At 50.9% G+C, this 19,247-nt stretch overlaps 1 protein-coding gene across 3 annotated transcripts in view; it reads right to left on the bottom strand.

Annotated features, from left to right (window-relative positions):
• Positions 1-318: 318 nt before the first annotated feature.
• Positions 319-19,247, bottom strand: part of Il34 (interleukin 34) — a 50,252-nt gene continuing 31,323 nt past the window's right edge. For 2 of the 3 annotated variants that reach the window (XM_033757817.1, XM_010644434.2), the window contains 6 exons: positions 12,002-12,394; positions 6,508-6,641; positions 5,691-5,768; positions 5,365-5,526; positions 2,214-2,349; positions 319-1,521 (listed from right to left, as the gene is read on the bottom strand). In XM_033757817.1, the coding sequence (XP_033613708.1) occupies positions 1,409-1,521; positions 2,214-2,349; positions 5,365-5,526; positions 5,691-5,768; positions 6,508-6,641; positions 12,002-12,029 (651 nt within the window). In that variant the 5' untranslated portion in view covers positions 12,030-12,394 and the 3' untranslated portion in view covers positions 319-1,408. The remainder of the gene's footprint in view (positions 1,522-2,213; positions 2,350-5,364; positions 5,527-5,690; positions 5,769-6,507; positions 6,642-12,001; positions 12,395-19,247) is intronic. The other variant, XM_010644437.2, reaches the window with a different exon arrangement.

A 19,247-nucleotide genomic window follows, 5' to 3' on the forward strand; every position in this document is an offset into this window, starting at 1 on the left:
CCGGGCCAGGCGGGGAGGCTGAGGGCTTCCCAGGGAGAGGGCGAGATGGAGCCCCCCACTCAGCTGTCCCCTCCCCTCAGAGCCCCTAGCTGTACATACTCCATCCCTTGAGTGTCCCGTGACTGTCCCCACCACCTTCCTGTCACTTATGAGCACCTGGTAGGCTACCCCCTCGGGATCCGAGCCCACCATCCCACATCACAAACTTTGGTTTGGGGGGGCTTCTTTACATTCATTTTATTTTTCATTTTGTACAGAGAAATATTCTTTTCAAAAGCGTCTTTTGACTGAAGTAACTTTTCTGGTGCTGTTGTTAACTTGTTCCTTTTTTATTTATTTTCCCACTCCAGGCTGCCCCTCCTGGTTCTGACTCACCCCAACCCCCCACACTCCTCCGTCTGGACCATTTTGTTTCTTTTCTTTCTGTCGGTTTTTGGATCAATTCTCTCCTCCCCACCTTCTCCACTCCATCCTCCCCTTGATTTAAATAGTCACCGCTACAAGTAACAGATGCACTGTGAAGATTCCAGTATTAATAAAGTCGTACTGTAACTAACACCCCTGCCTCTGCCTGCCTTCCCTGCCCCTTTCTTACCCCTGCACCTGGCCTTGGTCATCCAGACCCCAGGGACTCTGAGCCAGACAGGTCCCCGGGCACAGGGACAGGAGTGGCCAGGGCTTCAGCCTAGACCTGAGGCTAAGGCGGCCCCACTCTGCCCCTGCTGGGGGCTGTCTGGGCAGCCAGGGGAGTGAGAAGATGGCCAACATCCCTGTCATCACTCTGGCCCCTCAAAGACACCCCTCGGGCGTGCTGAGGTGCTGCGGGCTAGGGCAGGGCTGGAAGGAACTCGATCCTCCACTGTCGTGAGTAACACTCCGTCCACGGCAAGTCCAGATGCTGAACCCCCCCAGCCCACTGCCCATCCCACCACTTGCCCTCAGCCAGCCAAGTTCACCATCACAGATGCAAAGCAAGCCAAACCAAACCAAAAAAAAGCAGGCGTTTAATAGAAAAAAAAAAAAAACTAGAATAGCAACCACTGTGGCAAGATATGGCATTTAGCTCAGCCCTCAGTGCCAACTGGCTGGAAAGCCACGGCGAGTTTGGAGTCCTACGTGGTCCCTGCATTTCTGCTGCTGCCTCGAAGCACAGCTCTGGCCCAGGGACCACAGGAGACTTCAGCATCACCTGCAGCCCAGAGTCCCCAGCCCCTGCCACTCTGCAGGAGACAGTCAGTCGGAAGGTGGAAGCCAGCTCAGGGGGCTTCTCCAAAGTCTCAGGCCCTGCCTGGTTCCTGGGACTCAAGGGTCCCCACACAGGATCAACATACAGGCAGCTCAGGCCAAGAGACCTCAGCCGGGGTTCAGCGCTTAGGCCCCGGGAGCCGGGCAGGCAGGTGGCAGGGTCCTAGGGTGGAGGGTACAAGTGGGTGGCTGCACACTGTAACAAGGGCTCTGGACTGTGGGGCTGAGAACTTGGCACCTCGCAGTCCTGCCAGTTTAGGATGGGGCTTTGTTTACCTGTAAGGGGCAGAGAGAAAAAAAGACTGCAGGAGACATAAAGATCCACCACCACCACTACTCCGGCCAAGCCACTTTTTTTTTTTTTTGTACATTACTGGGGATTGAACCTAGTAAGTATTGAGCTACCACCTCCCCAGTCCTTTTTCAATTTTTTTAAAATTTTTTTTTTTTTTTGTACATTACTGGGGATTGAACCTAGTAAGTATTGAGCTACCACCTCCCCAGTCCTTTTTCAATTTTTTTAAAATTTTTTTTTGTTTATTTGTTTTGTTTTTTGAGACAGGGTCTCACTCTGTAGTTGAGACTGACCTGGAACTCACTATGTAGCCCAGGCTGGTCTCAGACTCACAGAGATCCTCCTGCCTCAGCCTCCTGAGTGCTGGGATTATAGGCGTGTGCCACCACGCCTGGCTTTCAATTTTTATTTTGAGATGGTCTTTCTAAATTGCCCTGGCTGGCTTTGAACTTGTGATCCTCCTGCTTCAGCCTACCAAATAGCTGGGATTCTAGGCATGTGCCATGGCACCCACAAGCCACACAGTCTTTCTTGTCTGTACTCCCGGGCCTATCTTGGCTTCCAGAAGTGAGCTGTCACTCTGGAGGGAGAGGGTGTGGCCAGGAGGGTGGCGCCCTGGGCCCAGACACCGGCCTCCTGCCCCTCCCAGCCCTGCCCACCGATAGCTCCTTACAGCAAGAGCAGTACAGCAGCTCCATGACCCGGAAGCAGTTGTCCATCAGGGCTTTGGGCCTCACCAGCTTCAGGCTCAGGCCTGGGGTGCTGAGGACAGACAACAAGGCTTCCACCTTGGGGCTGATCTCCACATCCTGCAAAGGAGGAAACCATCAGGACCACTGACAGATGGGAGCCACACTATGTAAGAACTGTGGGGCCATCTGGCCTGGTGCTGCCCCAGACTTCCTGTGACCAGGAGCCTATGAGTGAGCTATCTCACCTGTCTAGCACATGGGGAGGCATATAGGTTGTTTTGTTGTTTAAATAGGGGTCTTAGCAATCCTCCTGCTTCAGCCTCCAGAGTGCTAGGATTATGGGTGTACGCCACCATACCTAGCTCTCCTTTATTTTATTATTTTGTGACTGTGTCTCACTAAAATTGTCCAGATGGGACTCAAACTTGCTACCCTCCTGCCTCAGCCTCCCAATTGCTGGGATTATAGGGATGTACCACTGCATCTGGCCAGTCTGTGCTGTAGGCCTCCCAATTTGGGCTCATTTGTTACAGCACCCTAGGAAAAGCCAAGCAGAACTACCTTGTGACCCAGAAATCCCACTCCTCAGTGGACATACCCAAAGAATTAAAAATGGGGATTTAAACAAACCCATGTTCACAGCAGCATTTTTCCCAACAACCAAAAGCTGGACACAACCCAAGGCAAATAGATAAACCAGATGTGGCACCTACACAACTGGAATATGATTTCACCATAAAAAGGAAAGAATTTCTGAAACATGCCATGGCATGGATAAACATTTTTTAGTACTGGGATCAAACGCAGGGCCTCATGTGTGAGGCAAGCCCAATGGATTAAAAAATTTTTTTTCAATACTGGGGATTTAATCCAAGGCCCGTGCCCTCAACTTTTTTTTTTTTTCTTTTGAATCAGGGTTTCACTAAGTCACTAAGTTGCCCAGGCTAAATTCCTCCTGCTATCTATCTTCCTGCCTCAGCCTCCCAGAGATCTGGGACCCATGGGTGAACTTTGAAAATGTGCCAAGTGCAGCCCCCAGATTTGAAAGGACAAATAGTGCATGAATCCACCTCTATACAGTACTAAGAAGAAACAAATATACAGTGACAAAAAGCAAATTACAGGTCACCAGGAGTGCAAAGAGGCAGAAAATGGGGAGTGAGTGAGTGCTTCATGGGTAATTTCTGTTCGGGATAACAGAAGGTTCCAGAAATGGCCTAACACTGTGAATATAATTAATGCCACTAAGGGTTGGGGATTTCTCAGTGGTTCTGCTGCCTGCCTTGCAAGCGCAAGGGCTCAAGTTCAATCCCCAATACCAAAACAAAAAATAATGCCACTAAAGTTGTACAAAATGGGTCAAATGGCAGATTTTATATTATAAAATGTGCTCCCTCACAGCACAGCCCCCATGGTCTCTATCTAGAATTTTCTTCATTTTTGTTTTTTCCTGAAGGAAACTTAACAAGAGAAAGTGCAGAAATGTAGGACCAGAACAATGTGAATCTGGAATCCTGGCATCTCCAAGTAGATGAGGACATTAAATTAAGTCATGGAATTATTCTACAGCTGCCGTAGGTACCATTTCATACTTCATTCCAACCATTTTTCCTCACAAATGGCGGATGTGCCAGGGCATGGAGGCACAGCCTGTGATCCCAGCACTTCTGGAGGCTGAGGCAGGAGGATTGCAAGTTTAAGCCCAGCCTGGGAAACAGGGACCTAGTGAGACTCTGGCTCAAAATTTTAAAAAGTTGAGGAGGACTGGGGATTTAGCTGAGTGGTGCTGTCGTCAGTCTCACAAGCAGAAGGGCCTGAGTTTGATCCCAGTACCAAAAAAAAAAAAGATGAGAATATGGCCCACCAGTATTGGAAAAAGTATATAAATATATTTTTAAGTGATGGATCTGAAGCCTAGGGGTCAAATAACTTGTTCAAGGCTACAGAGCTGGAAACAGCTTTTATCCAATTCCTAGTTTAGACCTCCTACATTGTATGACCACTGGGAGGTTTACAAGCGAAGAAAATCTGAAGGGTGGTTTTTCTCTAAGTACGATCCATCTTAAAAACTAGGTCATGGCTACCAACAGTGTCAGAAGAAAGGTATAAACCGAGCAGTGGCACACATCTATATTCCCAGCACTCAGAAGGCTGAGACAGGAGAGTCGTTGTGAATCTGAGGCCAACCTAGGCTACACAGTGGGTTCAAGGCCAGCTTGGACAACATAGAAAGGTACTGTTCCATAAAACAAGAAAAAAAAAAAGAAGAGAGATGTAAAAGCTGGCTACAGGGCTGGGGTGTAGCTCAGGGGTTCAATAATAATAATAATTAAGAATAATAGTAATAATAGAATCCCTAGGTGCACTACTTTAATCGAGAGGGGCCAGGGCTGGGGATTTAGCTCAGTGGTTCCACTGCCTGCCTGGCATGCACAAGGTCCCAAGTTCCATCCCTGGTACCAAAAGACAGAGAAAGAGAGAGTGGGAGAGGGAGCCCAGCCCTCACGGGGGCTGGGAAATGCCCTGGAGGAATAACGAGGGTGGAAATGTCCCCTCCACATCCCAAGCACACCCCGGGATGCTCCTTTGGCCTGGGCACCCACTTGTCCTTGGGCACAAGCCCCCAAGGATCTGGCCGGGCCTCCCGACTCTGCAGGGATGAAGGGGCCCCTTCCAGGCTTTGGGGCTGGTCATAGGCAGCTGTAAAAACAGCAGCTGCTCCCTGAGGCCCTTCCTCCTGGGACTACCACAGTTGGTGCCAGCTGCTCTGGGCCTGGTGAGCAGATGAGCCCGGGCAGCTGGTGGAGGTGGTGGCAGGTGGGTCCAGTACAGGGATCTGAGGAAGGCTGGTAGGGACAGATGGCCTTCCTGGGGACACATTGATTCTGTCACCTTACTGTTTTAGTATGTCTTGGGCTTTGTGGAGGACACCTCCCGAGGGTTCAGATCAACCGTGTTGTGCAGGAAGGAGCTTCTTTTTCGTTTTACTTAATTCAAGCCAGTCTCCTCTCCAGGCTCCTTTTCCCGCCCTGCTTCCTGTCCCTCCGCCCTCGGGGCACCCCAGAGCTCTCCTGGGCCCCCCCCTTCCCTCTGCGGCCACGCCCACCCTCGGCTCCCCCAGGCTCAGCTCACCCTGAGACCCCGATACACGTTCATCAGCAGCGTCTGCACCTCCTCCAGGTACTTCCAGGACGGGTGGCCCTCCAGCAGCACGTCCTGCACGGACTTGGTGGCGCTGAGACTCACCAGGACCCACAGGTACCGCAGCTCCTGCTCACTCACCCGGGCCCTCTGCTGCGGGGACACGAGAGTCCCTGGAACCCCCGGACGCGGTTGTGGGTTGTGGCCTCTCCTCCCCGCCAGCAAGCCGAGCCCATAGGGCACCCACGGTGGCAGCCTTGGGTAGGGTCAGGGCAGGGACGGGGTGGGGGGGTTGGCCGGAGGCCGGGGGTCCTCACCAGCCTGGTGATGTTAGCGATTCGGAGCACCCCCTCGTAAGGCACGCTGATCTTGTAGTTGATGGGGAAGTAGTGTTTCTAGGAGGCACAGCAACAAAGCATGAGGTCAGAGGCAGACACGGCTTGGACAGGTGGCCCCAGCCCGGTAAGAACGCTGAGGTCGGAGTGGGGCCCAGGCCCATCCCCATGACACCAGGGGGGTCCTCTAGGGAGGAGACAGGCCCAGCTCCACACTGGTCCGAAGACAAACACAAACAACGTGAAACCAAAGACCACCACCTCGCCGGTGAGGCTAAGGTTTCAGGTCCAAGGTGAGCCCTCACTATGTCGAGGACCCAGCATCTTGGGTGAGGGACGTGCTGTAAAGCTTACTGTGGCAATGCTTGCACACCTCTGTGGACACCAAAACCAAGCAGCTGTACAATTCAAAGGGGTGGATTCTGCGGAATGTGAATTGTATCTCAATGAAAGCATTTTTAGAAGCAGACATATAGAGCCAACTCTCAGAAAAGAACCAAACAAACATTTCAGTTTGTCAGTCTTTGCTTCTCCCGGTAATAAGCCTGGGGTTTGCAAGGAGTCCCCAGAGTCCACTCCAGCAATCAAAGGTCACGTCTGGGAGAGGGACAGGGCTTCTGGGAGATGGCAGGAGGGAGCAGAGAGCAGACCAGACACGGGCTAGGGGCTGGGAACGGTAGACAGAGAGCTGTGGTGACTCAGGGCTGACAAGGCCAAGGAGGCCCTCTGGGTCCAGAGCCCTGCACCACGCGAGCTGCTGGGCTTGGGACAGGGACACAGCTGGTGTGCGCGTGGTTACCATGTACTGAAGCCGGCTCTTGTACTGCAGCTTGTCCCGCAGGTAGCCCGTGGCAGTGCACCCCTTATTCTGGGTCAAAGGCCACACTTCCAAGCCCTCGTTCCCCAAGGCCACACCGAGGAGGATCCCAAGATCTGTGGACCACACCCAACAAAAGCACATGAGCACCAGGCACCATGTCCCCCCCGCCACCGCCCCAGTGTGCAAAGCTGTACCATTTTCTTGGGTTACAAGTACTCACGGGAAGGGGTGGTAGGTGCAGAGCCCCAGGGAGCCTTCCCACCACCCACACACCGATGCTTTAACAGGCCTGGGCCCCAGATCAGAAAGGACGGGCACCTGCAAGCAGCCCGGTGGTGACCAGTGTCTACCCCACAGGCCCAAGCTGGTCCCATCTCTCCCAGCTCCTGCCCTGTGAGTCAGGCTCTCGCGTCCTTTCAAGTTGGATTCTAGTTCCAACTCTAAAAGTGACTCTAATGACCTAGACGACTCTTTTCCCTGCTCTGTCTAACATCCGCCACGAAATGTACCAGTGGTCTGCATCGCTTTTCACTCCGGTGGCTGTGGGATACGGAGCTGATCTCACTAGGGCTGTACCTGTAACCAATAAACGGCCATCCTTTGAAACATTACCTGCCTTTTACCACTGGAGGTCACTGTGACCTCAGAAACAGCCCCTGCAGCTCTGGACAGAAAACGTCTGACTGCAATGAGCTTGAGGAGTTAAGTGGATCACAGCAGAAAAAACAAAACATAAAAGGGCAAGACATATGAAAATATCAAGCTCACTAATAAAAGAAAGAAATTCACATTAAAACAATGAGATAAAAAAAATTAGATAGTTGGACACAGTGGCACATGCTTGCTTGCAGTCCCAGCTTCTCAAGAGGCAAAGGAAGGAGGATCAGAAGTTTGAGGCAAGCCTGGGCAACTCAGTGAGATCTTGTCTCAAAAATAAAAAATAATGCCGGGCGTGGTGGCTCACGCCTGTAATCCCAGCACTCGGGAGGCTGAGGCAGGAGGATCGTTATGAGTTTGAGCCGCGCGTGGACTACATAGTGAGTTCCAGGTCAGTCTACTACATATTAAAAAAAAAAAAAAAAAAAAAAAAAAAAAGGGCCGGGGATGTAGCTCAGTGGTTCTGTCGACTGCCTCACAAGCCCGACATCCGACTTTGATCCCCAGTATAAAAAACAAAACAAACCCCCACCCCTAAAGATAGGAAGTAAAATGAAAAATAGAAAGGGCTGGGGGTCGCACAGTGATGGTAAACTTGCCTAGCTCCCTCAAAGCCGTGGGTTCAATCCCCAATACCATTAAAAAATTAGATGCCATTTTTTATCTATTAAAATGGAAAGGTTTTTCATCTATCAAAATGGAAATGGAAAGGTTTTTCTGTGTTTGTTTTGTTTTATTAATATCTCATGTTGGCCAAGTAGTGAAGCAAGGTGTTGTCATCCTGGAAAGTGATTTGGCAAGTTTTGTTATTAATGGATTTAATCAAGTCCACACCCTTTGGCCCACTGAACTCATGAAATGGAAGGAAAGCATGAAAGAGTAATAACCAAAATATTTATGGATAAGGACTTACTACTGCCACGCTCTTTTATAAGTGTGAAAATTATTGTAAATGGCCAAGACATTACGTATGAATGAATGTAGCCAATTAAAAAAATCACATTTTCAAGGAATGACGTTTCCATAATGAGAAAAATACTTAAGATGTGCTTAGTGACATTTTTTGAAAGCATGCCCTAGCTCTGCAGAATGGCACACTCCTATAACCCCAGCACTCTGGGAGGCTGAGGCAGGACATTGCAAGTTCAAACCCAGTCTAGGCAACTTAGTGGTTTAGCAAGACCTTGCCTCAAAATAAAAAATTTATAAAAGGGGAAACGGGAGTGCTGAGGCCCTGGGTTCAGTCTCCAGTATTAGAAAATAAATAAATAAATAATAAGCAGGGCCGGGGATTTGGCTCAGTGATTCTGCCACCTGCCTCGAAAGTACAAGGACCCGAGTTCGATCCCCAGTGACAATAAATAAATAAATACTACCCACCTACATAGCAGGACTTGAATTTTGTTCCTTCTTTCCATGAGTATGTGTGAAAAGAGTTGGAGAAGGAAATGCACCAAATCTCTATGGGAGGTTTTGTTTTTCAATATTCTTTGTATTTTTTATTCTCTACAATCAGTATCTAGTCTTATTCTCAGAAGTAGTCAATAGCCTCATTTTTTTGTTTTGTTTTGTTTTTTAAAGTAGCCAAGCAGGCTGAGGCACCTCCCTGACCATCCCTGCCCTGAGTATGAATTACCTATTGGATTCTCCCCCACTCACTTCCTGGCACCTTGGAAGATTTTGTCCCTCACCCTGCTGGCCTGGCTACTTTATCTGTTAGGACACCTCCTTTCCTCCCCTAATTTCACCCTATTTGGATCCTGCTACCCCTGGGCCTTTGCACCTGCTGGGACCCCTCACAGAACACCCTTCCTCAACCTATCTTTAGTCTACCGAGCCCTATGTGAGCTGTAGTCGCCTGACCTTCCCTTCCACAGAACCCTAACAGCCACACTTTTGCAAGGTTTCAAGGTGGCAGTAATCTGTCCTGCACTCCTCCTCTCTCCTATGCACGTGACACAATAGTGGGCCCAAGGAACAGACAAGCACAAACCAAACCAGTGTTTCCCTCTTTGACATCAATCAGCTTGGCTTCTGTCTCTAAGTCATAAAGCCTCTCTGCCTGGCACCCACCCCTGGAGGTCAAGATCATTCCTGCATCTGGGGCTTTGCTCCTGCTCCACTGGGCCCTGCTATTACCTCACACTGCAGGCCTCTTCCAAAGTCTCACTGGGACTCTTTCTCCCCAGCCCTGCTCATACCAGCACCCCAAGTCCCCTCTCAGCACCACGCCCAGTTCACTCATTACCTGACCGGGCCTCTTAACCCTGGCCTGAATCCCTAATACCGGCATCCACAGCAAGGTCTGCCTGGCTGAACACAGCATGCCTGAATTTTGGGGTTCACCTCTAGCTGTGGAAATGGGAGCCAGCATCTGAATCCCCTGGGGAGCTGGTTGAGGCCCTGATACCCCAGTCCTGCCTCACTCTGATCCAGCAGGTCTGAGGTGGGGCCAGAGAATGTCCCTGTGGGACAAGTTCCCAGGTGAAGTTGTGGCCATTGGTCCTGGGACACACTTATGGGACCACAGAGCAGGGCTAGGGGGATAGTTCAGTAATACAGTGCTTGCCCAGCAGGCACAAGGCCCTGGCTTCCATCCTCAGTGTTGAAAAAAAAAAAAAAGCAGACCTAGGTATCCCAAGGGCCATGCCTGACCTGTGGGGATTGCACAGAGAAATCCAAATTTCCCCCAGAATAAAGAGTATTTCTAAGTGAGTGTGGTGATACATGGCTAATTCTAGCACTCAGGAGCCTGAGCTAGGAAGATTTCAAGTTTGAGGCCAGCCTGGGCTACAGTGAGACTGTTTTAAACGCACCACACACACACACACACACACACACACACACACTAAATAAGATTAAAGGGGCATTCCTGTCTACACTGGGTCAGCAGTCACCACAGGCTGTCCACCCCATCCCCAAGTCCTACTCTCTCTGTGGAGCCATCAGGACCTGCCAACCGTGTGGCCTCAAGTCAGGTACAAGGTCTTCTAGAGCCACAGCACCTCAGCCTGGCCCAGGAAAGGACTCGAAGTCTGCAGCTGGGCCACCATCTCCATTTTCAGCTTCATCTCTGCTGCCTCCCCCAGGAGAAACAGGGGACCGGGCAGAAAGGGCACAGTCGAAACCTCAAGCGAGTGACACTTGTCACCCCAGGTGCTGCACAGCCCAGTGCACTGTTGACGCTGACGCTGGAAAGGAGCCCCTTCCGCTCCTCCTCCCTCCAGAGATAAAAGCCAGCAGGACAGAAGTGAGGCTGAGGAAAGACGGATGCAAGGCGCTCCCTTCCGGGTGACGGCAGGTAGAAGGGGGCACCCGTGCCCTCCCCAAGATGACCCTCTGTACAGTGACAAATGAGGCTTCTCACCCCACCCTCATGCACCCCCCGTCATATCCACTGGAAACTCAGAGTGTGACCTTATGTGGGGGTAGCGCCTTTACAGATGTCACTGGGCCAAGGTTCTACCCATGGAAACATCCACTGCCCTAACTCCAGTGACTGGCGTCCTGGTAAGAAGAGGAGGAGAAACCAAGGCACGAGGCAGGAAAGGCCAGGCAAAGACAGCCGAGGAACCTCGGGAGCCATCATTAGCTGCTAAGGAGCCTCCCCAGAGCCGTGGGTTGGTACATGCCTAGCCCGCACCCCGATTTCCCACTCTGGTCGCCAGGACGGTGAGACAGTACATTCTGCTGTCCTGAGCCACCCAGCTTGTGCTGCACTCCCCAGCCAGTCCTTGCCCAGCCCTGAGAGCTGCCTCCTGGAGCTTCCAGCCCCCTCTTCCCCTCCACCTTGAGAACTGACCCTCATTCCCTCAGCCCAGATGGCTGCAGGAAACTCCAAGTACCGCTGGAAGGAGACCTCCAGCCAGGCCCCCACCCAGTCCCAGGGCTCCCCGGCATCTCTGGCACTCTCTGCTCAGCCTTCAAGGCCGCTGAGGCTCTGTGGCCTTGTCCCTCTCCGGCCCCCACTGAGGCTTTGCCCATGCTCTGCTCTGCCCGGACCAAGGTCCCCCAGCCCCGTGTCTGCCCGGACGCAAACTGCCCGGCCCACGGCGCTTCACCCACACCGCTGCCCTGCTCCCCAACACCGGAGCACTGGGTCACTGCTGGGCACCTAGCGCCGAGCCAGCTGCAGAGCTGGGAGGTGAGGCCTCAGTGCCTCAGCCATCACTCTTAGGGCACCGTGGGCGGCCCGGAGAACCGTGTTCCATCGGAGTCGGTGACACTGGGTCTCAGGTTGAGGGCCATGCGGCCTGGCCTCCCACCTGGCAGCCCCAACAGCTCTCCAGTTCCTTCCTCTCTTATTCCTGTGACCATTTTAACTTATTTTTCTTTTTATATACATATATATACGGCGCTGTTGGCTTCCTGCTTTTTCTCTCTGTTCTGTCATGAGGGGGGATCTGAGGGGAGCTGGCTGCCTCTCCAGGCTCCTGGATGCATGTGACCCACCTGTCTTGGGCCACTGGTCCCTACCCCACCCCACCAGCCACACCCAGGGAAGACACAAATCTCTCTGCCACCTCCGCCCCAGCGTGCTCCCCGATGCCAATGAAGCTACAGGGGTGAAAAGCTGCCACCCACCACAGTGGCTCCCCGTCTGTAACCACTGACTACACCTCCCAGTCCAGGCTCATGCCCAGCTTGCCCTTCTGAGCCTGGGTCAGGGGCAAGCAGGGCAAAGGGGCTGCCTACAGGGAGACTGGAAGCTTCTCAACTTCTCGGCATCAAGAAAGCCCTGGTTGCCATGGCTACAGCAGAGCCCACTCTGGCCCAAGGCCTCCCAGGGAAGGTCTCCAGGGACCCCAGTACTCACAGTGCAGCCAGGCGAGTCCCCGGGGCATGGTGATGCACTGGGTCCCCCAAGAGCAGCGGCACTGTCCCCAGCAGTATATGCAAAGGCCTGAGCAGTGCCTACATGGCCTCACATCAGCAGTCCAGGAAAGGCGGACCAAGAGGAGCCACCGGACAGCAGGCAGAGGGCAGATGCCCCTGGGCACAGCGGCCCTATCTGCCTGGCAGGGCGGAGGACAGCCTGGGGGTGGTGGCTGCCAGTGCCATCGAAGCCCAGGAGCTGGTGCCAGCCGGCAGCCTCGGGGTCTTCCTTCCCGAGGAAGAGGAGAGTCCCCAGCGGGCCCCTTGGAATCTGGGGCTGGGTGGCGCTTTCTCTGATTTCCCCGACTGCAGCTGCTCAGTGTGAAGTCTGGCTCTGGAAAAAGAAGGAGGGGAGAAACTGATTATGTAAGCGCTGTGCTGCCACTCAGCCATCAGCGAGGCACAGAGGACCCACCACACTCGCAGCGCCTGCTGCCTGCCCCAGGACACCCTGCCCTGGCTGTGGCCCCCAGGGGGCACAGGCTCACATGGGGGACAGGTGCTGGAAAGGCCGTCCCCACCAGGAGTGAGTTATGATGACACTGGCTGGCTGGCAGCCTCAGGCGGGGCGGAAAGCAGACCAAGAATGCACAGGCAGTGGGCGCGCACCCCGGAGTCTGCCTGGACCAGGTGACATCAGATCATCAGACCAAGCCGGGAAGGACTCGGCCTGCAGGTAAGACAGAGAAGCAGTAGATGATCCACCCCTCCGCTCACTTCCTCCTCAAATCACTCCCAAGGTGCTTCCCCTGCCAGGTAAAGCTCTGACTGTCCAGTTAGCTTTGACTGCCAGATAAACAAACATGTTTTCTAGTATAATTGCATCATGAATTATTTTTACCATAAGAATGTCCCAAATATCACATGGGGTATACTTATGCTAAAGAAAAAAATTCACCGATGCACACCTGTAATCCCAATACTAGGGAGGCTGAGGCAGGAGGATCACTGAGAGTTTGAGGCCAGCCTGGGCTATATAGTGAGTTCAAGACCAGCCTGAACTACATGAAGAGACCATGTCTCACAACAAAACAAATTACTCACTGATTGTTTATCTGCTATTCCACATCAAGGGGACATCATATATATGTAATATATGATATGTAATATATATAATATATTTCCTATGTATTTTTAAATAAATAAATTTGGCAACCGTATGATAATATGTGAGCCCTTGGGGCTCTCTTTCTGAGAGCTCACTGAATTCTAGACCCAGGGCCAAGTCCTTATGTTCATTAAATCCTCAAAACTATTTAATGAGACTGTAAAAAGCCTTTTATCAGTGAGGAAATTGAGGCCCGGAAAGGTTAAGATCACACAGCTTGTAAGAAGTACGACAGGATTTCAGACTGGTTGTCCTTCTGGAAAGCAGACACTCCTGGGGGCCCAGCCCTCTCAGGCCTCCCATCTGTTGCTCGCTGGGCTCCGTGAGGTACAAAATACTGTCTTCATCTTGTAGATGAAGCTGAGCTGGCCAGCAGCAGAGCCTGCTGTAAGCCTCTTTCTGACTGGCTTCTTGTCTGTCCCCTTGAGCCCCGCTGCCTCCTCTGTGGTCCGGGAATGTTGAGGGTGTGAAGAGCACCAGGCAGGATTTAGGGGCTCTCTGCTTTGTGGCATCCACTGCACTCCCACAGAATGAACAAGAAGCGCTGGCCCTTGGGCAGACCCCTTGCTGGACCCATGAAGCCCTGGGCTCTTTCCCCAGCGCCTGGCAGCGCCCCGCCCTTACAGTGTCCACTCTCTAACTTTCACCACTCTAACTTTCCAATGGTGTTTGTTTGTTTGTTTTTCAGGTTCATCAAGGTATAACTTAGACAGAAAATTCACCTTTTTTCCCATTCATAATCCTAAGAATTTTGACAACTGCACAAAGCCATTTAACCATGGTAGTAATCACGGCATAAACCATCTCCATGCGCCGGAGAATCTCCCCCTGCCACTCTGGCATGAACACCTCCTCCCACCCAGTGCTAGGCACATTTCCCAGACTACCCCACAATGACCCACACAGACTGTCACACGATCCTGGGGCACAACCCTTCACCCCTCGCTGCTTCCCCTTGGCGTGCACACTTGGGGCTCTGCCACGACGTCCCACATGTCAGTGGTCCCCTCCTGTCCCTTGCTGAGTAGTAGTCCACTGTGTAAATGGACCATTGTTTGTCCACCCACATGGGTGGCATTTGGGCTGTACCCAGCTCTTGATGATAATAAACAAAGCCACCACAAGCCTCGGTGCATAGGTTTTGGTACGGATGGAAGTTTCCATCTCTCTCAGGTCCCTCTGTAACTCTGAGTCCTGCCCCACGGCCCTTCGGACCATCTGAGCTCTGGGGCCTGGGCCACCACCACTCCGGCCCCACGGGCACCCCTCACCTCAGACTCCTCACCCTGCTGTGCCCCACAACCCTCCGGCAGCTTCCTCACCAGAAAGGCCCGTGCTGAACCCCGCTGTGAGTCCTGACTGCTGGTCCCTGGTAAAACCATGCAAATGAGAGAGAGGGTCACCTCTGCGTCACCTGTATCCAGTCCTGAATCCTAGCCCTTCACCGATGGGGCCACCAAGGTTACCTGATGACAGAAGCCAAAGCTGGGCTGGGGATGCAAGAAACCAGACCCCGGGCAGAGGCCTCTGACAGACACAACCCAAAGGACCCAGGGCCCCTCAGCTGGCAAGTGAGGCCTAACTAGAAGCCTGTGAGTTCCTAGTCATTTTTTTTTAATGAAAAAAATAAAACAAAATTTCATAACAAAATAATTATAGAACAACAGTTAATACGCTGTGTAACATAATTTTAAGAGAATGGCCAAAATGTTACTCAGAGTAGAAGTCATAGGCAAAAAAGATTTTCTTTTCATATGTTTGTTTTTTTAGACGAAGTCTCCATATGTAGCCCAGGCTGGCCTTGAACTCACTAATAGCCCAGGCTGGCCTCAAACTCTCAGTGTGCGCCACCACATCCCACAAAAAAGAGCCTTACAGGGCCAGGGATGTAGCTCAGTGGTTCCACCGCCCACCTCACAAGTGCAAGGACCTGAGTTCGAGCCCCGGTATATATAAAAAAAAAAGTCTTATAAAGAAGAAACAAACCCATAAAAACACAAAATTTCTCTTCAATGAGCTAAGAGAAACTAGTAACATAAATGAAACCAATTATGATATATATTAAAGCATTTTGAAACAACAGAATAGATAATTTGTGGAGTAATTTGCACTTCTTACTTCCTATTTGTCTTCTATTTTGCTTTCTCCATACAGGTGCAAAATACATACAGTACATCTAGCCGGGCGTGGTGGCACATTCTACAGTCCTGGCACTCGGGAGGCTGAGGCAGAGGGTCACCGTGAGGGCGAGGCCAGCCTGGGCTACAGCCTGGAATACATAGTCCTCATATAAGATGGGATATCTTCTCAGGGCCAGGGATTTAGCTCAGTGGCGCCACGCCTGCCTCACAAGCACAAGGTCCTGTGTTCCATCCCCAGTGCCAGGAAAAAAAAAAAAAAAAGACATAGATCCTCATATAAGAGAAACTCCGTGAACCTCTGTCCCCAAGTGGCCTTCCCTAATCCCTGGAGGGCCCAAAGGCTGCTTCTGTCTCCCTCTCTTTCTCTGTCCCATTCTGTCTTCCTCTCTTCTTCCTCTCTCTCAGAAGGGGTGAGTGTAGACTAGAAATACTATGCCTCTCCCATTGCACCCCTGGGCTTCTAGCATCATTGAGAAGCTCATGAGGGAACAGTTGTGTGGAAAACTTACGGTGGGCAAAGCGATCTTCATAGTTCAGCGGTGACAAAGCCTTCAAAGTCATAGAAACAACTTTAAAACGCATATTAATTTCCACCAAATCATGACTTCAGGATACTGGGAGGGCCAGGGCCAAGCAGAGGGCAAATGCGTGGGGAGGGGTGCGGTGACAAAGAACTAAGTCTTCCCTGGTGGGGAGTTAACAGATAAGGGCTAAAATGAAGTAGTGCTATGAGATGCCACTGAGAAGAGGACAGATGGGAGCCGGGGATTTGGCTCAGTGGTTCTGCCACCCGCCTCGCAAGCCCAAGGGCCCGAGTTCAATCCCCAGGACCAAAAATAAATACATACATACATACATAAAAAGAAGAAGATGGATGGATGGATGGATGGATGGCTTTTTAACATTAAGAGTCCTGTGTGTAGAAAGTGGATGAAGGAAACAGGCAGGGCCCTACTGTCGTTTATGTTACATGGCTAGATGTGGTGGCACACGCCTATAATCTCAGCTCTCTGGGAGGCTGAGGCAGGAAGATCACAAATTAAAGTCCAGCCTGGGCAACTTAGCAAGACTATGTCTCAAAATTAAATATAATAAAGGTCTCAGGAAACCCTGGGTTCAATTTCCAGCATCCCTGGAAGGAGGAGAAAAAGGAGGAAGGAGAGGAGGAGACAAAAATTTAAAATAAAGCTAGGTGTAGTGGTATACGCCTGTAATTCCAGCATTCGGAAGGCTGAGGCAGGAGGATCACTCTCAGTTCAAGGCCAGCCTGAGCTGCATAATGAGAACTGGTCTCAACTGCCCCACCCCAAATGTATATAACCACATTGAACTACTTTATTCTTTAATTCAGATGCAGATATAATTTAGATTCTAAAAAAATAATAACTTTAACGAAAGAATATCTGTGCTGGGCTTGTGCTGTGGTACGTGCCCAGGCTGGGCAGCAGGGACCTGCTCACCCTGGGACTTTACTGTCTCCCTCTCCAAGGCCACCTCCCTTGGTCCTTCTGTGCCCTGTCTGAGGGCACTTAAACTCTAGGGCCTGTGCCCTGCCCCAGGGGAGTACACACTGTTGAATGTTCAGGACACACACAGTCCGCAAGAGCTCTCAGATGCCCACTCTAGCATCTGCAACGTAGGGGCCTGGAAATAATGGCCATTGGTTATGTTTCACAGAACGTAGGAACTTAGCTGATACAGGCTGGGCCGTGCTGACCTGGGCTGGGCTCTGCTCACCCAGGCTGCTCTGCTGCTTCTGCTGGCTGCTGGGTGGGAGGCCAGGTGCTGGCTGCTCTAGGTCCGCCTCCTCCAGGCCAACCTAGGCTACTTTTCGAAGCACGGCAGAGTTCTAGGCAAAGGAGCAAAGGAGTCAATGCCCCCTAAGTCCTAAACTTGGACCGGTCCCACCGTCACGTCCACGACATGGGGGCAGGAGTGGGAATCCACTGCCCTTCTTGACGGAAGGAGCCGCACCCTGTCATCGTGAAGGGTAGCGACCAGTGTGTGAAGACTGGGGTCATGTTTGCAACCCATGTACTACACCTACCCTGAACATTCTTCTCCCCAGACAGCCCGGGCCTGACTAAATCCAGGGGACAGATTACTGTGTCACCTACCAGCCTGGCCACCTATTTACAGGAGTAAATAGGACAGGGCCATACAGGCCTCAGAGCCATGCACACCATCCCACACTCTAGAGGCAGAGAATGAGGACCTGTGGGGTGGGGAGCGGCCACCTTCGTGCCCAGCCCAGCCTCCTCCTGTGAACCCAACTGCATTCTCTTAAGGCTGAGGGAGACACAAAGAGCTGTCACAAGGAATGAGTCACAGCCGTCTGGGACAGGGAGGAGGTGGGAGAAAAACCGGACTGAGTTTAGGCCACAGATAATGGGAGAGAAACAAAAGCAGACTCGGGAACTATTCATTCTGGTCAGTTCCATAGGCTCAGGATCGATATTTCTGAGTAATATTTCCACCACCACCCCTGTTCTACCAGTGGAAATAAGATTTCAATTCTGGGGCATGTGCGTGTAGCAAGGGACTTACTCTGGCCCACGCATAAAATGTCAGTCTCATTCAGAGGGCTGGCCTGGGTCAGACCCTGGCTAGACAAGTCCATTATGCAAACAAGTCTATCCCTCCAGCCTTGAATCCACCCTTGAATCCACCTTGTTCTGACCAAAGGGACGGATACTGGTGCATTTGAGTTTGTCCCCTTTTGCTTCTGGAAGGCTTTCCATCATGTAAATAACCCAGGTAGCCTCTTACAGGAGGCACTGCTGAGGCCCCAGACATTTGACGGTAGCCACCCTAGACCAGTTGGCCCACGCTAAGTCAACCCTGGGTCAACTCACAGAATTGTGAGAACTGATCTTGTTTACTTTAAGCCACTAAGTTTTGAGCTCGTTTGTTACACAGGAAAAGCTAACTGATACAACATAAAGGTGCATCGACTCTGTCGAATGCTCTGGAAAAAGCAAGATGAACTGCAATCCTAAATGTACATTCTGGGAGTGGTTCGAGTATATTCTCTTCTCAGAATGCAGCTCGGTCCTGGGCCAGGAGGCCTTCAAGGACAATGGTTTACTGCCATTTCCCTAGGGCCCAGCTCAGATTCTTCAGTTGGAGATGAACTATCTAGAATTTAGGACTTTTTATTTGCTTTGCCATGTATAGTTTGTTTGTTCGTGGGGGTTTTTTGCGAATTTTTATTATGGAAATTGCCAAACACAAATGGGATAGAACAGATAGATGGATAGATAGGTAGAATATAACAAACACCCCTCTAGCCATTTTTCCACACTAAAAATTATAAATATTCTGTCATTCCAGTTTCACCCTTCCTCCACTTTTTCTCCATGGGGTATTTTAAAAATATAAGTATAAAGCACATAAGGATTTTAAAAATTCAAAATCAGAATATAATTATTGTACCTCATCAAATTAATAACTCCTTGGTATAATTCAATACAGAATCCATGTTGTTTTCCTTTTTTTTTTTTTTTTTTCCCTATACCTTAACTCGGGACCTTGTGCTTGCCAGGCAGGAACAGTGTCACTGCAATACATCCAGCCCATAAACAGAACTTCAGTGGCCATGCCACAAAGGAAATGTTCAATGACAGAGGAATTATTTTTGGTGGGGTACTGGGAATTGAACTCAGGACCTTGTGCTTGCGAGGGCCCTCTTTTTTTAATAACATCTTTTTTAAATTGTTTTGTTTAAATCAAGAACCAATGAAGTCATCCCACACAGTGCACTTGATTGATGTGTCTCTTGGGTTTTTTTGCTTTGTTTTGTTTTGTTTTTTGTTTTTTGTTTTTCTTTCTTTTGTTTAAGGTATTCTCAAGGGCCAGGGATTTAGCTCAGTGGTTCCACCACCTTCCTTGCAAGCACAAGGTCCTGAGTTCAATCCCTGGTACGACAAAAAAAAAAA

The sequence above is a fragment of the Fukomys damarensis genome, unplaced genomic scaffold, assembly GCF_012274545.1.
Source record: "Fukomys damarensis isolate Sample0158 unplaced genomic scaffold, DMR_v1.0_HiC HiC_scaffold_32, whole genome shotgun sequence".
Lineage (NCBI taxonomy): Eukaryota > Metazoa > Chordata > Mammalia > Rodentia > Bathyergidae > Fukomys > Fukomys damarensis.